The following is a 14,643-nucleotide window of genomic DNA, read 5'->3' on the forward strand; positions in this document are numbered from 1 at the left end:
TGCCAGTATTCTGTTAAAGAAGCAGTTTTTATAAAATCCTGTATCTTTTTGGGATATATTTGTAAAGTACTGCAGTCTCTGATAGATATAGATTTTTGAACAATTTTCAAATATGTAGCTACTCCAATAATGATTCATTATATATAATTATTAGCATTGTTGTAAAAATACAAGTGATTAAATTTTAATGTGAAATTATTCATGTTTATATTAATATTTACATAAAAAGATAGTAATATATAAAATGTATGAGATGAAAAATGTAAATGTTTAAGTTGTCAGAAAACCAATTGATTATTTATTAGTAGTGTAGTAGTAATAGTAGTAGGTAGCAGTAGTAGTAGAAACACCAGTAATAGTAAAGAACTCTCTCTAAATCATATTGCGGAGATTATTATGTTCAGATAATAGTTGAACCTTTATTTTGAAATACCAGATGATTCGCTTCAAATTCAGTTTCGACTTAAACCAGAGAAAGTTTAAACTCACCGTGACATCTGTGGACATCTTGTGAATAATCAAACCACAACTGTATTACTGAAACTATTTTAATTAAACAAATTTTAGCATTTCTACAGAATGAAATGTGATTTTAGAAATTCTGACGAATTTATTCCCGTGTCGAAAGTGCTGCTGTGAAAACTAAGCGACCAATGTCATTAGAAGAAGCATGTCATGCCTGTTTTCTTAAAATCTCTTAAAGTTGCGTTTTACTGCAGTGCTGTTCTGTTTGTTGGAGTTGTTTAGTCTAGGTAGTTAAATTGTCGGTTTTGTTGACTGTGAATGTTGAATTCAGTGTAGTTGTCGAGTCGTATGTTTACTGTCATCACCAGTAATGTCAGTGTATAGACCCCTGGTGTGTTTGCTCAGGCATGGGACAGCAGCGCGGGTCTGTAGGACAGTCACCACCTGGTCACCTGTAGGAGCTGCTTTCAATGCCAAAGTCCAGAGAAGGCTAGATCTCTTCCAACAAAATGTGGTACGTACCTGTCTGGATCTGTCTCATTTTAATTGCTGATTGTTCTTTATTAGACTAAAATACAAACTATATGTCTGTCTGCCTGTCAGGGGCTGTTTGGTGTCCCAGAGCTCAGCTCTGTGGAGGGCTTTGAGGTGGTCCAGGACAGAGCCCTGCAGGAGACAGAGCAGCTGGTGGAGAAAGCCTGTCAGTGCCCTCCAGGAGTCCAGACCGTGGAGATATTTGACAAACTCTCAGACAGCCTGTGCAGAGTGGCAGACATGGTAAACATGTTAAACATGGTTTATGTAAATCAATAAATAACAGGGGATGAAAAACGAGAAGCTTTAGAAGACCACTGTCCTTGTTTTTTCCTCATTTGAAATATGTGATTTGTAGGTGTGTGTATATACACTACCAGTCAAAGGTTTTTGGACAGTAAGATTTTTGATGTTTTTTACAGAAGTCTCTTCTGCTCACCAAGTCTGCATTTATTTGTTTCAAAGTACAGCAAAAAGGGTAACATTTTGAAATACTTTTACTATTTAAAATAACTGTTTTCTATTTGACTATAATAATTTATTCCTATGATTTCTAAGCTGAATTTTCAGCGTAACTACTCTAGTCTTCAGTGTCACATGATCCTTCAGAAATTATTCTAATATTCTGATTTGCTATAACTCACAGTCACAAGTTTATATCCTGCAATTCTGACTTAATTTCTCAGAATTGCGGATTTCGGAAGTTATAACTCACAATTACGAGTTTATATCATGCAATTCTAACTTAGAAACTCACAATTACGACTTTATATCATGCAATTCTAACTGAGTAACTCACAATTATGAGTTTATATAACACAATTCTGACTTAATTTCTCAGAATTGCGGATTTCGGACGTTATAACTCACAATTACGAGTTTATATCATGGAATTCTAACTTAGTAACTCACAATTTTGAGTTTATATCACACAATTCTGACTTCATCTCTCAGAATTGCGGATTTCGGACTTCATAACTCACAATTACGAGTTTATATCACATAATTATGACTTAATTTCTCAAAATGAAGAAATTCGGACTTTATAACTCACAATTACGAGTTTATATCATGCAATTCTAACTTTGAAACTCACAATTACGAGTTTATATCACACAATTCTGACTTAATTTCTCAGAATTAGGGAATTCGGACTCTATAACTCACAATTTTGAGTTTATATCATGCAATTCTAACTTAGTAACTCACAATTACGAGTTTATATCATGCAATTCTAACTTAGAAACTCACAATTTTGAGTTTATATCATGCAATTCTAACTGAGTAACTCACAATTATGAGTTTATATCACACAATTCTGACTTAATTTCTCAGAATTAGGGAATTCGGACTCTATAACTCACAATTATGACTTTATATCATGCAATTCTAACTTAGTAACTCACAATTACGAGTTTATATCATGCAGTTCTAACTTTTTAATTCACAATCACAAGTTTATATCATGCAATTCTGACTTAATTTTTTCAGAATTGCAGATTTCGGACGTTATAACTCACAATTACGAGTTTATATCATGGAATTCTAACTTAGTAACTCACAATTTTGAGTTTATATCACACAATTCTGACTTCATCTCTCAGACTTAAGAATATATATTGAATATATTTGAATATATTCAAATAGAAAGCAGTTATTTTACATAATAAAATGTTTAAAAATTGTTTAAAAGTTTTTGCTGTACTTTGGATCAAATAAATGCAGGCTTGGTGAGCTGAAGAGACGTCTTTAAAAACTATAAAATATATATAATATAGAATAAAATAGAATAATAAAATAATAATAGTAAAATAAAAATAGTCTCTCATGCTTACCAAGGTAGCATTTATTTGATCAAAAATACAATAAAACATTAATATTGTGAACTATTATCTAATATCTATTATTTTTAAATATGTATTCCTGTGATGGCTAAGATGAATAAAGTTTTGCTGCCTAGAATTTTGCGAAAACTGATATGTTTTTTTTTTCTTCAGCATTCTTTGGTGAATATTCAAGTTAAAATGAAAAGCATTTATTTGAAATATAATTCATATGTAATATTATAAATGGCTTCATAGTTTTGACCAATTTAATGCATCCTTGCTAAATAAAAGAAATAATTTTAAAATGATTGTTTCACTGTATTTTGATTAATAAATCCAGACTTGGTGACTTCTTTCAAAAATATAAATAAAATCTTAATGATTTCAAACTTTCAACCAGTTTGGTATGTAACAAAAAATTATATATATATATATATATATATATATATATATATATATATATATATATATATATATATATATATATATATATAAAAACATATTCTTCTTTTTAAATGTATATACTTAAATTTTTATATATAATGCTTATTATTTATTATTATTATTTATTTTAATTTTTTTGCAGGCAGACTTTATTAAAGTGGCACATCCAGACCCGTCATACAGGGAGGCCGCAGAAAGGACTTGCATAAGCATTGGCACTATGGTAGAAAGGTGGGCCTGGATTTATATTCCCTCATTTTTGAATATATATCAAATATATATTTTCGCCTGAGGTCTTTATGGTTTATAATCTTTCCTACAGACTCAATACCAATGTTGAATTGTGTAAGAGCTTAAAAGACTTGCTGGATAATGAAGAGATCTTATCCAAACTGGACCCAGAAACAAGGTATAAATCAGAACTCCTATTATATTTGAATATATAAATTAGCCATGATAGTATTAGTGATGCAGATGTTGTGCTACAGGGAAAGTCGGTATGCCATTTATTTATTTGTTACTGTGTGAATATAACATAATCACAGGCATAGTATATAAACTTTAAAAGTTGCATCTCATTTAAAAATATATGTATGTAATAATTTAATTTGTTTGTTAAAAAAGTGTTTTAATATTAGCTAACTATATTGTTTTATTCATGCAGAAGAGTGGCTGAACTATTTATGTTTGACTTTGAGATAAGCGGAATCCATCTGGACAAAAAAAAGGTCAGAATTTTTATATTAATTATACATTTTTTGACTAATCTCAGTGTAAGACACAGTTAGTCATCTTACAGATTTCTTTTTTACAGAGGAAAGAGGCTGTGAACCTGAACGTGAAGCTGTTGGATCTGAGCAACCAGTTTCTTATGAGCTGCCACATGCCCAACAGAATCGAGAAGAGAGCTCTTCCTGAACACATTCACCAGCACTTCACTAAAGAAGGGAATTACATTCAGATCGGAGGCCTGAATGCAGATGCGCCTGATGATCTGGTAGATTGCTTTCCTTAATGGGAGACATTGCACTGTTTTTTCATGCACCTGTCAGGTTTGAGATTTTGGGCTTTTCGGTGTTTCATAAAGTGTTTTTTCAGACTAGCGGAAAGAAAACACCCAAAAGACACTGTTAAGTGTTTCTTTTATAGCACTTTATCTATTTGTGTCAATGGAGTTCAATTACAATGCATATATTTAAAGGCAGTTTTCTCAAAATGAGTTTTAATGAGCCATTAATCTCCACTTCACATTGTTTTCCTGTCTATATTCTGAAGGTTTTCGCGGAGGGATTTGTTAATATATAATTTGCTTGGTTTTAAACAATTTATTCCCTCAAAAATGGTTAAAAAAAATACATTGTTTTCTGTCTGTTCTAAGTTTTTTTCTGAATTATGGAGTGACAAAATGAGATCCCCAAGATCCCCTCAGTAAAAACATTCGACTCTAATATGTCAAGAAAATTAAACAAGAACTTTAAAAACTGACCTCATCCAGTGTTGAGATTTTTGTACTAGAAATGTATGCAAATTAGTGCATATTTCATTAACTAATGTCTCATTTGCATATTTAAACCTCACATTTTAGAACACTATGAATGTTTGCAATTATCAATGCAATCAATTAACTGGGTAAGTAAGGTGATAACTATTCATTTTTGTTTTACCCTATTCACCTGCAGTGTCTCGCCTTATTTATTAGAAACTGTTTAAATTATATGGCATAAAGATTGAAAGTTGCTTTGTTGTGACGTATTTTTACATATTTTTCAGGTCAGGGAAGTTGCATATAAAGTTTTCCTCTACCCGAATGCAGATGTGATGCACATACTTGAGGAACTGCTGTCCTGTAGAGATAAACTGGCTCGCTTGGTTGGTTATGAATCTTACGCACATAGAGCATTAAAAGGAACCATGGTTAAAAGCCCAGGTAGATTATTACAAATTTTTTTTTAACTCACTTTAATTTTTTATCTTTAAACTTGAAATGTGTTTCTGTACCACTAGCTACACCAAATAGAACTGAGAGAATAACATTGATTCAATATTATGTAAATGATATATTTTTTATATTATATTATATTGTAAGGTCTGTTTTTCCACAGAGGCAGTTATGAGCTTTTTACAGCAGATCACAGACAAGCTCACGGACAGGTTGAGTTTTCCCTCTTCAATATTTTGTCAATTGCTTTAAGCTGTGGGTACATAATAATAAATATATGTTATGTGCAAAAATGAAAATGTTTTTTTAAGAAAATATAACATTAATGTCCTGCAATGTTGTTAGAATCCTATTCTAACAGATGCCACTAGGTGTCACTGTCAACTACGTTTTATATATATAAAATAATGGAGACACTATGTGGTATTGTATTGGTGGCTTGGATTGATAGTTATGTGTAAAAAATGTATATATGCTTGTATAAGGTATATATTTTTATATACGAACTACTACTCAAAAGTTTGGGATCATTAAGATTTTTAATGTATTTGACATTTTTTAATGCTCATCATGGCTGTGTTTATTTGATCAAAAATACAGAAATGTATTATTACAATGTAAAATAACATTCTTCTATTTTAATAGACATTAAAAATCTAATTTATTTCTGTGATCAAAGCTGACTTTTTCAACATCATTACTCTAGTATTTAGTGTCACATGATCCTTCAGAAATCATTCCAGTATGCTGATTTATTATTATTATTATTATATGGAAACATTTGTGTTGCTTAATAATTTTTTAAAACCTTTTTTCAGGATTCTTTGATCAATAAAAAGTTAAAAAGAACAGCATTTATTTAAAATAGAAAGGTTTTCTAATAATATACACTACTGTTCAAAAGTTTGGGGTCAGAAATTATTGCTTTTATTCAGCAAGGATGTGTTAAATTGATAAAAAGTGATAGCAAAGACATATGTTGTTAGGAAAGATTTATATTTTGAGTAAATACTGTTGTTTTTAACTTTTTATTTATAAAAAAATTCTGAAATTCTGATCACAGGTTCCCAAAAAAATTTGGTAGCGCAACTGTTGCCAACATTAATTATTCTAATAATAAATCAGCACATTAAAATGATTTCTGAAGGATCATGTGACACTGAAGATAGTAGTAATGGCTGATGAAAAAAAAAAAAAAAAAAAAAATATATATATATATATATATATATATATATATATATATATATACATTATTTTGTATTGTAATAACACTTTGTATTATTATACATTATTGTTTTTTCTGTATTTTTGATCAAATAAAAGCAGTCTTGATGAGCATAAGAGACTTTAAAAAAAAAAAAAAACATTTCTTACTGATCCCAAACTTTCGAACGGCAGTGTAAATTGTAATGTTTATGTGTTATATAATATGTGAACCAATATTTCTGTAAACTTTAGGACAAAGAAGGATTTTGAAATGCTGAGGGAAATGAAGACAAAACTCAACCCCAGAAATGCTGTAAGCACTCAGTTGTCTATGATATTTGGATTTTCATATCGTCTGATTATTGTGTAATTTTTTAAAATGTTAGAAACTTACTGATACCTGCAAATGGTCTATTACTCTATAGAAAAATTCAACCAGAATAAAAATCTTCCTTTGCAGGAGCTGATGCCGTGGGACCATCCGTATTTCAGTGGTGTGATACGTGCTGAAAGGTAAGAGATCTGAGAAAAGCATGAGACGGATTTATTTTTGTCTAAAAGAAATTATCCTAAAATTAGCTGCAATGCTGTTCAAAAGTTTGGGATCAGTAAGATTTTTTTTTTTTTTTATTACTACCTGTGCTTTTTCAGAAAGGATGTGTTAAATTAATTTAAAGTTAGAGTAAAGACATTTATACTGTTAGTTTTCTAATTCAGATAAATGCTGTTCTCTTTAAATTTTATTTATCAAAGAATCCTGAAAAAAGCATTACAGGTTCAAAAAAAAAGCAAAAAAAAAGAAGCTGTTTCCAACATTTATAATAAATCTGCATATCAGAATGATTTCTGAAGGATCATGTGACACTGACTACGTTTACATGGACACCCGTAATCTAATTAATGACCTTATTCTGAATAAGACAATAATATGATTAAGCTGTTTACATGAGTTGCTTTTAGAATATTCCTTTCATGTTCCCGTTTTACATGTTATAGTACATAGATCGATTAATGACACACATCATTACGTCCACACGCGACGCTATCAGTTCATCTTCATTATAGACTTTTGGATGTTTGGGTTTTAATTTTACAAAAGCTTGAAGTGGCTCTGGACATATGCAACATTTTTTAGAATGTGTGAGTTAAAATTTGCCGTGGTCGCATTTGTGCGAGTGCGTGCTGTGCTGCTCCAAAGCGTCTGCTCCATACAGCGAGCGTTTCAGAGCCAGTCAGTTTTTAGGAGAAAAAAAAAACACACGCAAGCACAGTCACCGAAAGCCAGTTTAGTTTTACTTTTTTTGTTTGTTTTCATTTTTAAAACCCTGTTATCTTTGCCGTGTACCTCACATTACGCTTTGGAGGCTTTCTTTCATTTATTTTCTTTATTAATTATTTTGATTGCTCAGTGTTTGCGCGCCCTGTAATAAATTGTTTAGTCGGCATATAACAGCATGTGATGGAGTCCATGCCTCGTCTTATTAGTTTTTGTTAATAAATGCTATATAAGCTAGTTTTAATTTATTTTTGTTATGCTGTTTAATTAAAAATAACAAATCCATCTTTTAAGAATTTGTTTTAATCTTAAAATTGATAGGTGTAGCCTTATATATGCAAGCAAAACCAAGATCATGAATTCGAAAGTAAAAGTAGCCTAAAAAGCATCCTAAGACTTTCCAATAGCGGAAATCCCGTTCACAAAATTAAAATAAATACTTACAAATAATACTAATGAAAAAGGGGGTTGAATGTTAAAAACGTTTCCATAAAACTAAAAATTATGATAACAAACTAGGCTATTTATCAGCAATGAGCATTGATTAAGCCCATGTTGTAGCAAAAAATAAATAAATAAAAATGAAACCAAAGCGCGACCAACTGAGAGCGTTATGCCGCGTTCCAGACAACCCGTTACCCGTGTTTTTCCAAACTTCTACCCGTGAAAGTGCACTGGAAAGGCACTCAAACCCGTGAATTCCCACCCGTGAACTCGTACTAGATCGACGACGTACTCCCAGTTCCGAGTTCTGACGTGACATAGCCTGAGAAACAACAATATAAAGCCTCTAGGGGTGCGGTTTTTAGTGGCACACGGTGGAAAAATAGAGTTTAGGACAATATAACGTTGCAGTCAAATTATTAATACTATAAAAATAATAAATGCTTGGCGTGACTTGCCTGGAACGCTACAAAGTCCTGAGTCGTGGTTTGAACACGTGATTTACGAGCTCAAAAACCTGCCTGGAACGCAGCATTAGTGTGTATCCTGTCACAAAATGTGGCGAAAAGTCCTACAAGGGGAATAGTCTGATTAAGGTGTGTACATGTCTTCCATAATGCGACTAAAATAGGAATACTCCACCTGTCTTAATTCGATTTGTGTTTACTCAGATTATGACTTTAGTCGGATTAAATTAATCAAAAATATCAGTTTACATGGTTGCTTCTTAATCAGAGTATTGACTTAATCGCGTTAAAATCGGAATATTGTTGTCCATGTAAACGTACTCACTGAAGACTGGAGTAATTATATTGTAAATTCAGCTTTGCAGCTAAATAAATCAATTATGTTTTAAAGTGTATCAAAATAGAAAACTGTTATTTTAAAATGTAATAATATTTCACAGTATTACAGTTTTTTTCTGTACTTTTAATCAAATAAATGCAGCCTTGATGAGCGTAAGAGACTTCTTTAAAAAACATGAAAAATCGTACTAATCCTAAACTTGAACAACAGTGTGTATATATGTCATTTTTTGAGATTTCTGTGCTTATTCTCATTCTCAAAATTTCCCTTTTGTAGTCTTGGTGAGTAAAATTTGTGACCTTCAGCCTTTAATAACATGGCATGTTGGAATGTTGTGTTTTGTCTTTCCAGATTCAACATAGAGCCAAGTCTGTACAGTCCGTACTTCTCGCTGGGAGCGTGTATGGAAGGTCTGAATGGTCTTTTCACGCAGCTGTATGGTGTATCACTGCTGGCTGAGCAGCCCAGCGCGGGGGAGGTCTGGAGCGAAGATGTGCGCAAGCTGGTGAGATCACACTTCTGTGCTCGATTATCAAACCCAGTGGGCCTAAATGAGAGCTCATCTTCAGGTCAAGCCAACTTCATTTCTAATTTCACTTGCAATTTTGAATTTTTCCTTCAGGCTGTGGTGCATGAAACAGAGGGACTGCTGGGATACATCTATTGTGACTTCTTCTACAGACCAGATAAACCTCACCAGGTAAAGAATGACACTGAAAGCCCATCTACGTATAGTGACATTGGTTTGTCCATCTCAAATTAGTATTTGACACCATTATATAATCATTCACTTCAACTAATTTATTTAAAAGCATTAATTTAACTGATTGATCATTAAGAAAAGAATTAAGTAACTATCTTTGAGTCATTGAATAATTTACTCAATTTGTTCAAAAACCTTGATTCGTTCAGGAAAGAAAAAAATACTGTCTTTATGGGGGAGTCATTGTATCATTCACTCGAGCAGTTCATACAAAAACACTAATTTGTTAAATTATATGTGAGTCATTGAATCTTTATTCGACTAATTCATTAAAAGACTGCTTCATTAAGAAAAGAAACAAGTTACTATCTATATGTGTGAGTCATTGAATCATTTACTTAGACAATTTGTTCAGAAACATTGATTAATTAAGAAAATAATAAAATACTGTCTATATAAGGGAGTCATTGAATCATTCACTCAACCAATTCATTCAAAAACGCTGAACACTCATTGAGGAAAGAAAAAAACTACTCTGTCTTTGTGAGGGAATCATTTAATAATTTATTCAAGGAGTTCTTTAAAAAAACACTGATTTATTAAGGAAAGAAACAAGTTACTATCTTTGTAAGGGAGTCATTGAATCATTTACTCAACCGATTCATTTAAAAACACTCATTCATCAAGAAAAGAAACAAGTTACTATTTTTCTGAGTGGGTCATTTAATCATTTTCCCAATCAATTCATTCAAAAACACTGATTCATTAAAGGGATAGTTCACCCAAAAATGAAAATTTGATGTTTATCTGCTTACCCCCAATGCATCCAAGATGTAGGTGACTTTGTTTCCTCAGAAAAACACAAACGAAGATTTTTAACGAAAACCGGTGCAGTCTGCCAGCCTTATCATGGACGTTGATGGGCACCAAACCTTTAAAAGTAAACAAAAACATGCACAGACGAATCCTGCGGCTCGTGACGATACATTGATGTCCTAAGACACGAAACGATCGGTTTTTGCGAGAAACTGAACAGTATTTATATAATTTTTTACCTTTGATACACAGCCACGTCCATCAAAAACATTGATTCACTAAAGGAAAATTACTATTTTATGCGTGAGTCATTGAATCATTCATTCAACTAATTTATTCAAAAAGTCAGATTCATTAAGGAAAGAAAAAAAGTACTGTCATTGAGAGAGTCATTGAATAATTCACTCAAGCAGTTTCTTAAAAAAATGCTACTATCTTTATGAGGGAGTTATTGAATCACTCACTCAGCTGATTCATTCAAGAACACTGATCATTTAAGCAAAGAAACAAATTACTGTCTTTATGAGGAAGACATTTACTTATTTAGCCGGTCAAATCATTAAAAAACATTGATTAATTGAAAAAATACTATCTTTATGGGTAGGTCATTGAATCATTCATTCAAATACATTTGATTCATTAAGGAAAACAAATTACTATATTTGTGTGAGTCATTGAACCATTCATTCAACTAATTCCTTCAAAAACACCTAATCTTTAAGGAAAGAAACCATTTAATTTCAATGTGTGTGAGTCATTGAATCATTTACTCAGTCAGTTTGTTCGAAAATGTTGATTCACTAAGGAAAGAAAAAAATCATTGTCATTGAATAATTCACTCAAGCAGTTTATTTAAAAACACTAATTCGTTAATGAAAGAAACTATTTACTATGTTCATGAAGAAGTCATTGAATCATTCACTTAACCAATTCATTCCAAAACACTGATTTATTATAGAAAAAAACATTACTGTCTTTATGAGTGAGTCATTGAATCATTTACTTAATTTGTCATTTACTCTGCTCTACTCTACTTAATTGAATAATTTACTCTATTCATTCAGGAATAAATCAAATTTATATAAAAGTTTTGATCAACCCCGTTTCTTTTGTGTGCCACTTAGGACTGCCACTTCACTATTCGTGGTGGAAGACAGCTGGACGATGGGCAGTATCAGCTGCCGATGGTGGTCCTGATGCTGAACCTGCCTAACCCTACACGGTCTGCTCCCACATTGCTCAGCCCAGGCATGATGGAAAATCTCTTCCATGAGATGGGCCATGCCATGCACTCCATGCTGGGACGCACTCGCTACCAACATGTGACAGGTACGATACGATCACTGCAAAAAAAAGCTAATTTTGTTCAGATTTGTGGTCTTCAGCCTTAAAATGTACCTGCAGTAGCATAATCACAGTGATATTGTGTCTCTCTTTAGGAACACGATGTGCCACTGATTTTGCAGAGGTGCCTTCTATTCTAATGGAATATTTTGCCACAGACTATCGCGTGATCAGTCAGTTCGCTCGCCACTATCAAACTGGACAGGTACATTGCAGACTCCACTACAATGTTCATGTCAGTCATGATCAGTATGATCATTATTTAAAACTCATTTTGAATTCTATGCTTGTCACTTTTTTCAACTAAAATAAAATTGAGAATGAGGCTACTGAGTTTCAAACAAAGTGGAGAAGTACTGTAAAAATAGTCTATATGATTCATACATTATATTTCAAAGCTTTCATTCAATTCATTTTTGGATGAACCATTAATATAAATTGAAATTTGATGTGTATTTATAGTTTGAATCTATATAATTTCTCTTAGCCTTTGCCGCAAAGCATGGTGGCCCGTCTTTGTGAGTCCAAGAAGGTCTGTGGTGCAGCTGACACTCAACTTCAGGTACCAGATCTTTTAATACAACATTGAGAAAAAAATCCAACATAACTACATTTTTGAAGTATAAAATATAACAAAAATGACAATGAGTTTCATAAGAGAAAGAATTATTCATTTTAGAAACATTAGCTGATATTGCTAATATAAACAGTAATGCTATTGACTTTTTAATTAGGGTCTATAACTGATGTGATGGCCGAAATAGTTTTTTTTTTAATTTATTTTTAATTGTTATTGGTTTATTACCAATCATTCCAAAGCATTGATTTATCAAGGACATGATACTTTTTATGAATTAGTTATTGAATCATTTACTCAATCAATTTGTTCAAAAACATTGATTTATTAAGGAAATAAAAGAATGCTGTTTTTATGAGAGAGACAATGAATAATTCACTCAAGCATTTCATTAAAAAAAAACATTCTTTAAGGAAGGAAACAAGTTACTATCTGTGAGGAAGTCATTGAATCATTCACTCAAACGATTAATTCAAAAACACTGATTCTTTAAAGGGATAATTCATCCAGAAATGAAAATTTGATGTTTATCTGCTTACCCCCAGGGCATCCAAGATGTAGGTGACTTTGTTTCTTCAGCAGAACACAAAGATTTTTAACTAAAACTAGCGATCTGTCACATGAATACGACACTCATTGTTTACACAGTGCACAGAGATTGTGGGTATAGCGGCTATTCAAAATGGCAATTACTTGCGCTTATCCTGATTGTTCAAACCGATTTAAAGCTAAAAGATTACGTTTGCTTGTGCAAACTCATCCGGGACTGTTGTTTTTTCACAGATTTTCCCTTCCGGCGTTTGCGTATACTACGCTAGAGCACGTACACATGTAACAAGCCGGATGATGAGCTCGTACTCAGGACAGATGGACGTGGCTGTGTATCAAATGTAAAAAATGATATAAATACTGTTCAGTTTCTCGCACAAACTGATCGTTTCGTGTCTTAGGACATCAGTGTATCGTCACGACCCGCAGGGTGTAATTTGAATTTGTCTTTGCATGTTTTTTTTTTTACTTTCAAAGGTCTGGTGCCCATCCACTGCCATTATATGGCTGGCAGACTGCACCAGTTTTAGTTAAAAATCTTTGTGTTCTGCTGAAGAAACAAACTCACCTACATCTTGGATGCCCTGGGGGTAAGCAGATAAACATAAAACTTTCATTTTTGGGTGAACTATCCTTTTAAGGAAATTAACAAGTTACTATCTTTATGAGTGAGTCATTGAATTATTGTCAATAGCAAATTAGTTCAAAATTCTTTCTTTAATTTTTATTCTTTAAGCCAAGAAAAGATAACTAAAAAAAAGTCTTTATGAGGGAGTCATTGAATAATTCACTCAGGCAGTTCATTCAAAACCACTGATTCATTAAGGGATAGAAAATGACACATTTAAATCATTCACTCAAGCAGTTCCTTATTAAGGAAAGAAAAAAGTTAATATCTTTTTGAGGGAGTCATTGAATCGTTCACTCAACCGATTGATTCAAAAACACTGATTCACTGAGGAAAGAAACAAGTTACTATCGTTATGAGTGAGTCATTTAATCATTTACCCAATAAATTCATTCAAAAACACTGATTTATTAAGGAAAGAAACAAGTTACTATCTTTTTGAGGGAGTCATTGAATCATTCACTCAACCGATTCATTAAAAAACACTGATTCATTAAGGAAAGAAACAAGTTACTATCGTTATAAGTGAGTCATTTAATCATTTACCCAATTAATTTGTTCAAAAACACTGATTCATTAAGGAAAGAAACAAGTTACTATCTTTTTGAGGAAGTCATTGAATCATTCACTCAACCAATTCATTCAAAAACACTGATTCACTTAGGAAAGAAACAAGTTACTATCGTTATAAGTGAGTCATTTAATCATTTACCCAATACATTCATTCAAAAACACTGATTTATTAAGGAAAGAAACAAGTTACTATTTTTTGAGGGAGTCATTGAATCATTCACTCAACCAATTCATTCAAAAACACTGATTCACTGAGGAAAGAAACAAGTTACTATTGTTATAAGTGAGTCATTTAATCATTTACCCAATAAATTCATTCAAAAACACTGATTTATTAAGGAAAGAAACAAGTTACTATCTTTTCGAGGGAGTCATTGAATCAGTCACTCAACCGATTCATTCAAAAACACTGATTCACTTAGGAAAGAAACAAGTTACTATTGTTATAAGTGAGTCATTTAATCATTTACCCAATTAATTTCTTCAAAAACACTGATTCATTAAGGAAAGAA

The 14,643-nt window shown here is 32.0% G+C and overlaps 1 protein-coding gene across 1 annotated transcript in view; it reads left to right on the plus strand.

Annotated features, from left to right (window-relative positions):
• Nucleotides 1-663: 663 nt before the first annotated feature.
• Nucleotides 664-14,643, plus strand: part of mipepa (mitochondrial intermediate peptidase a) — a 36,621-nt gene continuing 22,641 nt past the window's right edge. The window contains exons 1-15 of the mRNA XM_073817810.1: nucleotides 664-979; nucleotides 1,069-1,242; nucleotides 3,412-3,500; nucleotides 3,592-3,678; nucleotides 3,934-3,997; nucleotides 4,084-4,266; nucleotides 5,040-5,196; nucleotides 5,372-5,420; nucleotides 6,667-6,727; nucleotides 6,875-6,927; nucleotides 9,293-9,446; nucleotides 9,564-9,641; nucleotides 11,585-11,789; nucleotides 11,900-12,009; nucleotides 12,292-12,366. Of these exons, the coding sequence (XP_073673911.1) occupies nucleotides 836-979; nucleotides 1,069-1,242; nucleotides 3,412-3,500; nucleotides 3,592-3,678; nucleotides 3,934-3,997; nucleotides 4,084-4,266; nucleotides 5,040-5,196; nucleotides 5,372-5,420; nucleotides 6,667-6,727; nucleotides 6,875-6,927; nucleotides 9,293-9,446; nucleotides 9,564-9,641; nucleotides 11,585-11,789; nucleotides 11,900-12,009; nucleotides 12,292-12,366 (1,683 nt within the window). The 5' untranslated portion in view covers nucleotides 664-835. The remainder of the gene's footprint in view (nucleotides 980-1,068; nucleotides 1,243-3,411; nucleotides 3,501-3,591; nucleotides 3,679-3,933; nucleotides 3,998-4,083; nucleotides 4,267-5,039; nucleotides 5,197-5,371; nucleotides 5,421-6,666; nucleotides 6,728-6,874; nucleotides 6,928-9,292; nucleotides 9,447-9,563; nucleotides 9,642-11,584; nucleotides 11,790-11,899; nucleotides 12,010-12,291; nucleotides 12,367-14,643) is intronic.

The sequence above is a fragment of the Garra rufa genome, chromosome 14, assembly GCF_049309525.1.
Source record: "Garra rufa chromosome 14, GarRuf1.0, whole genome shotgun sequence".
NCBI lineage: Eukaryota > Metazoa > Chordata > Actinopteri > Cypriniformes > Cyprinidae > Garra > Garra rufa.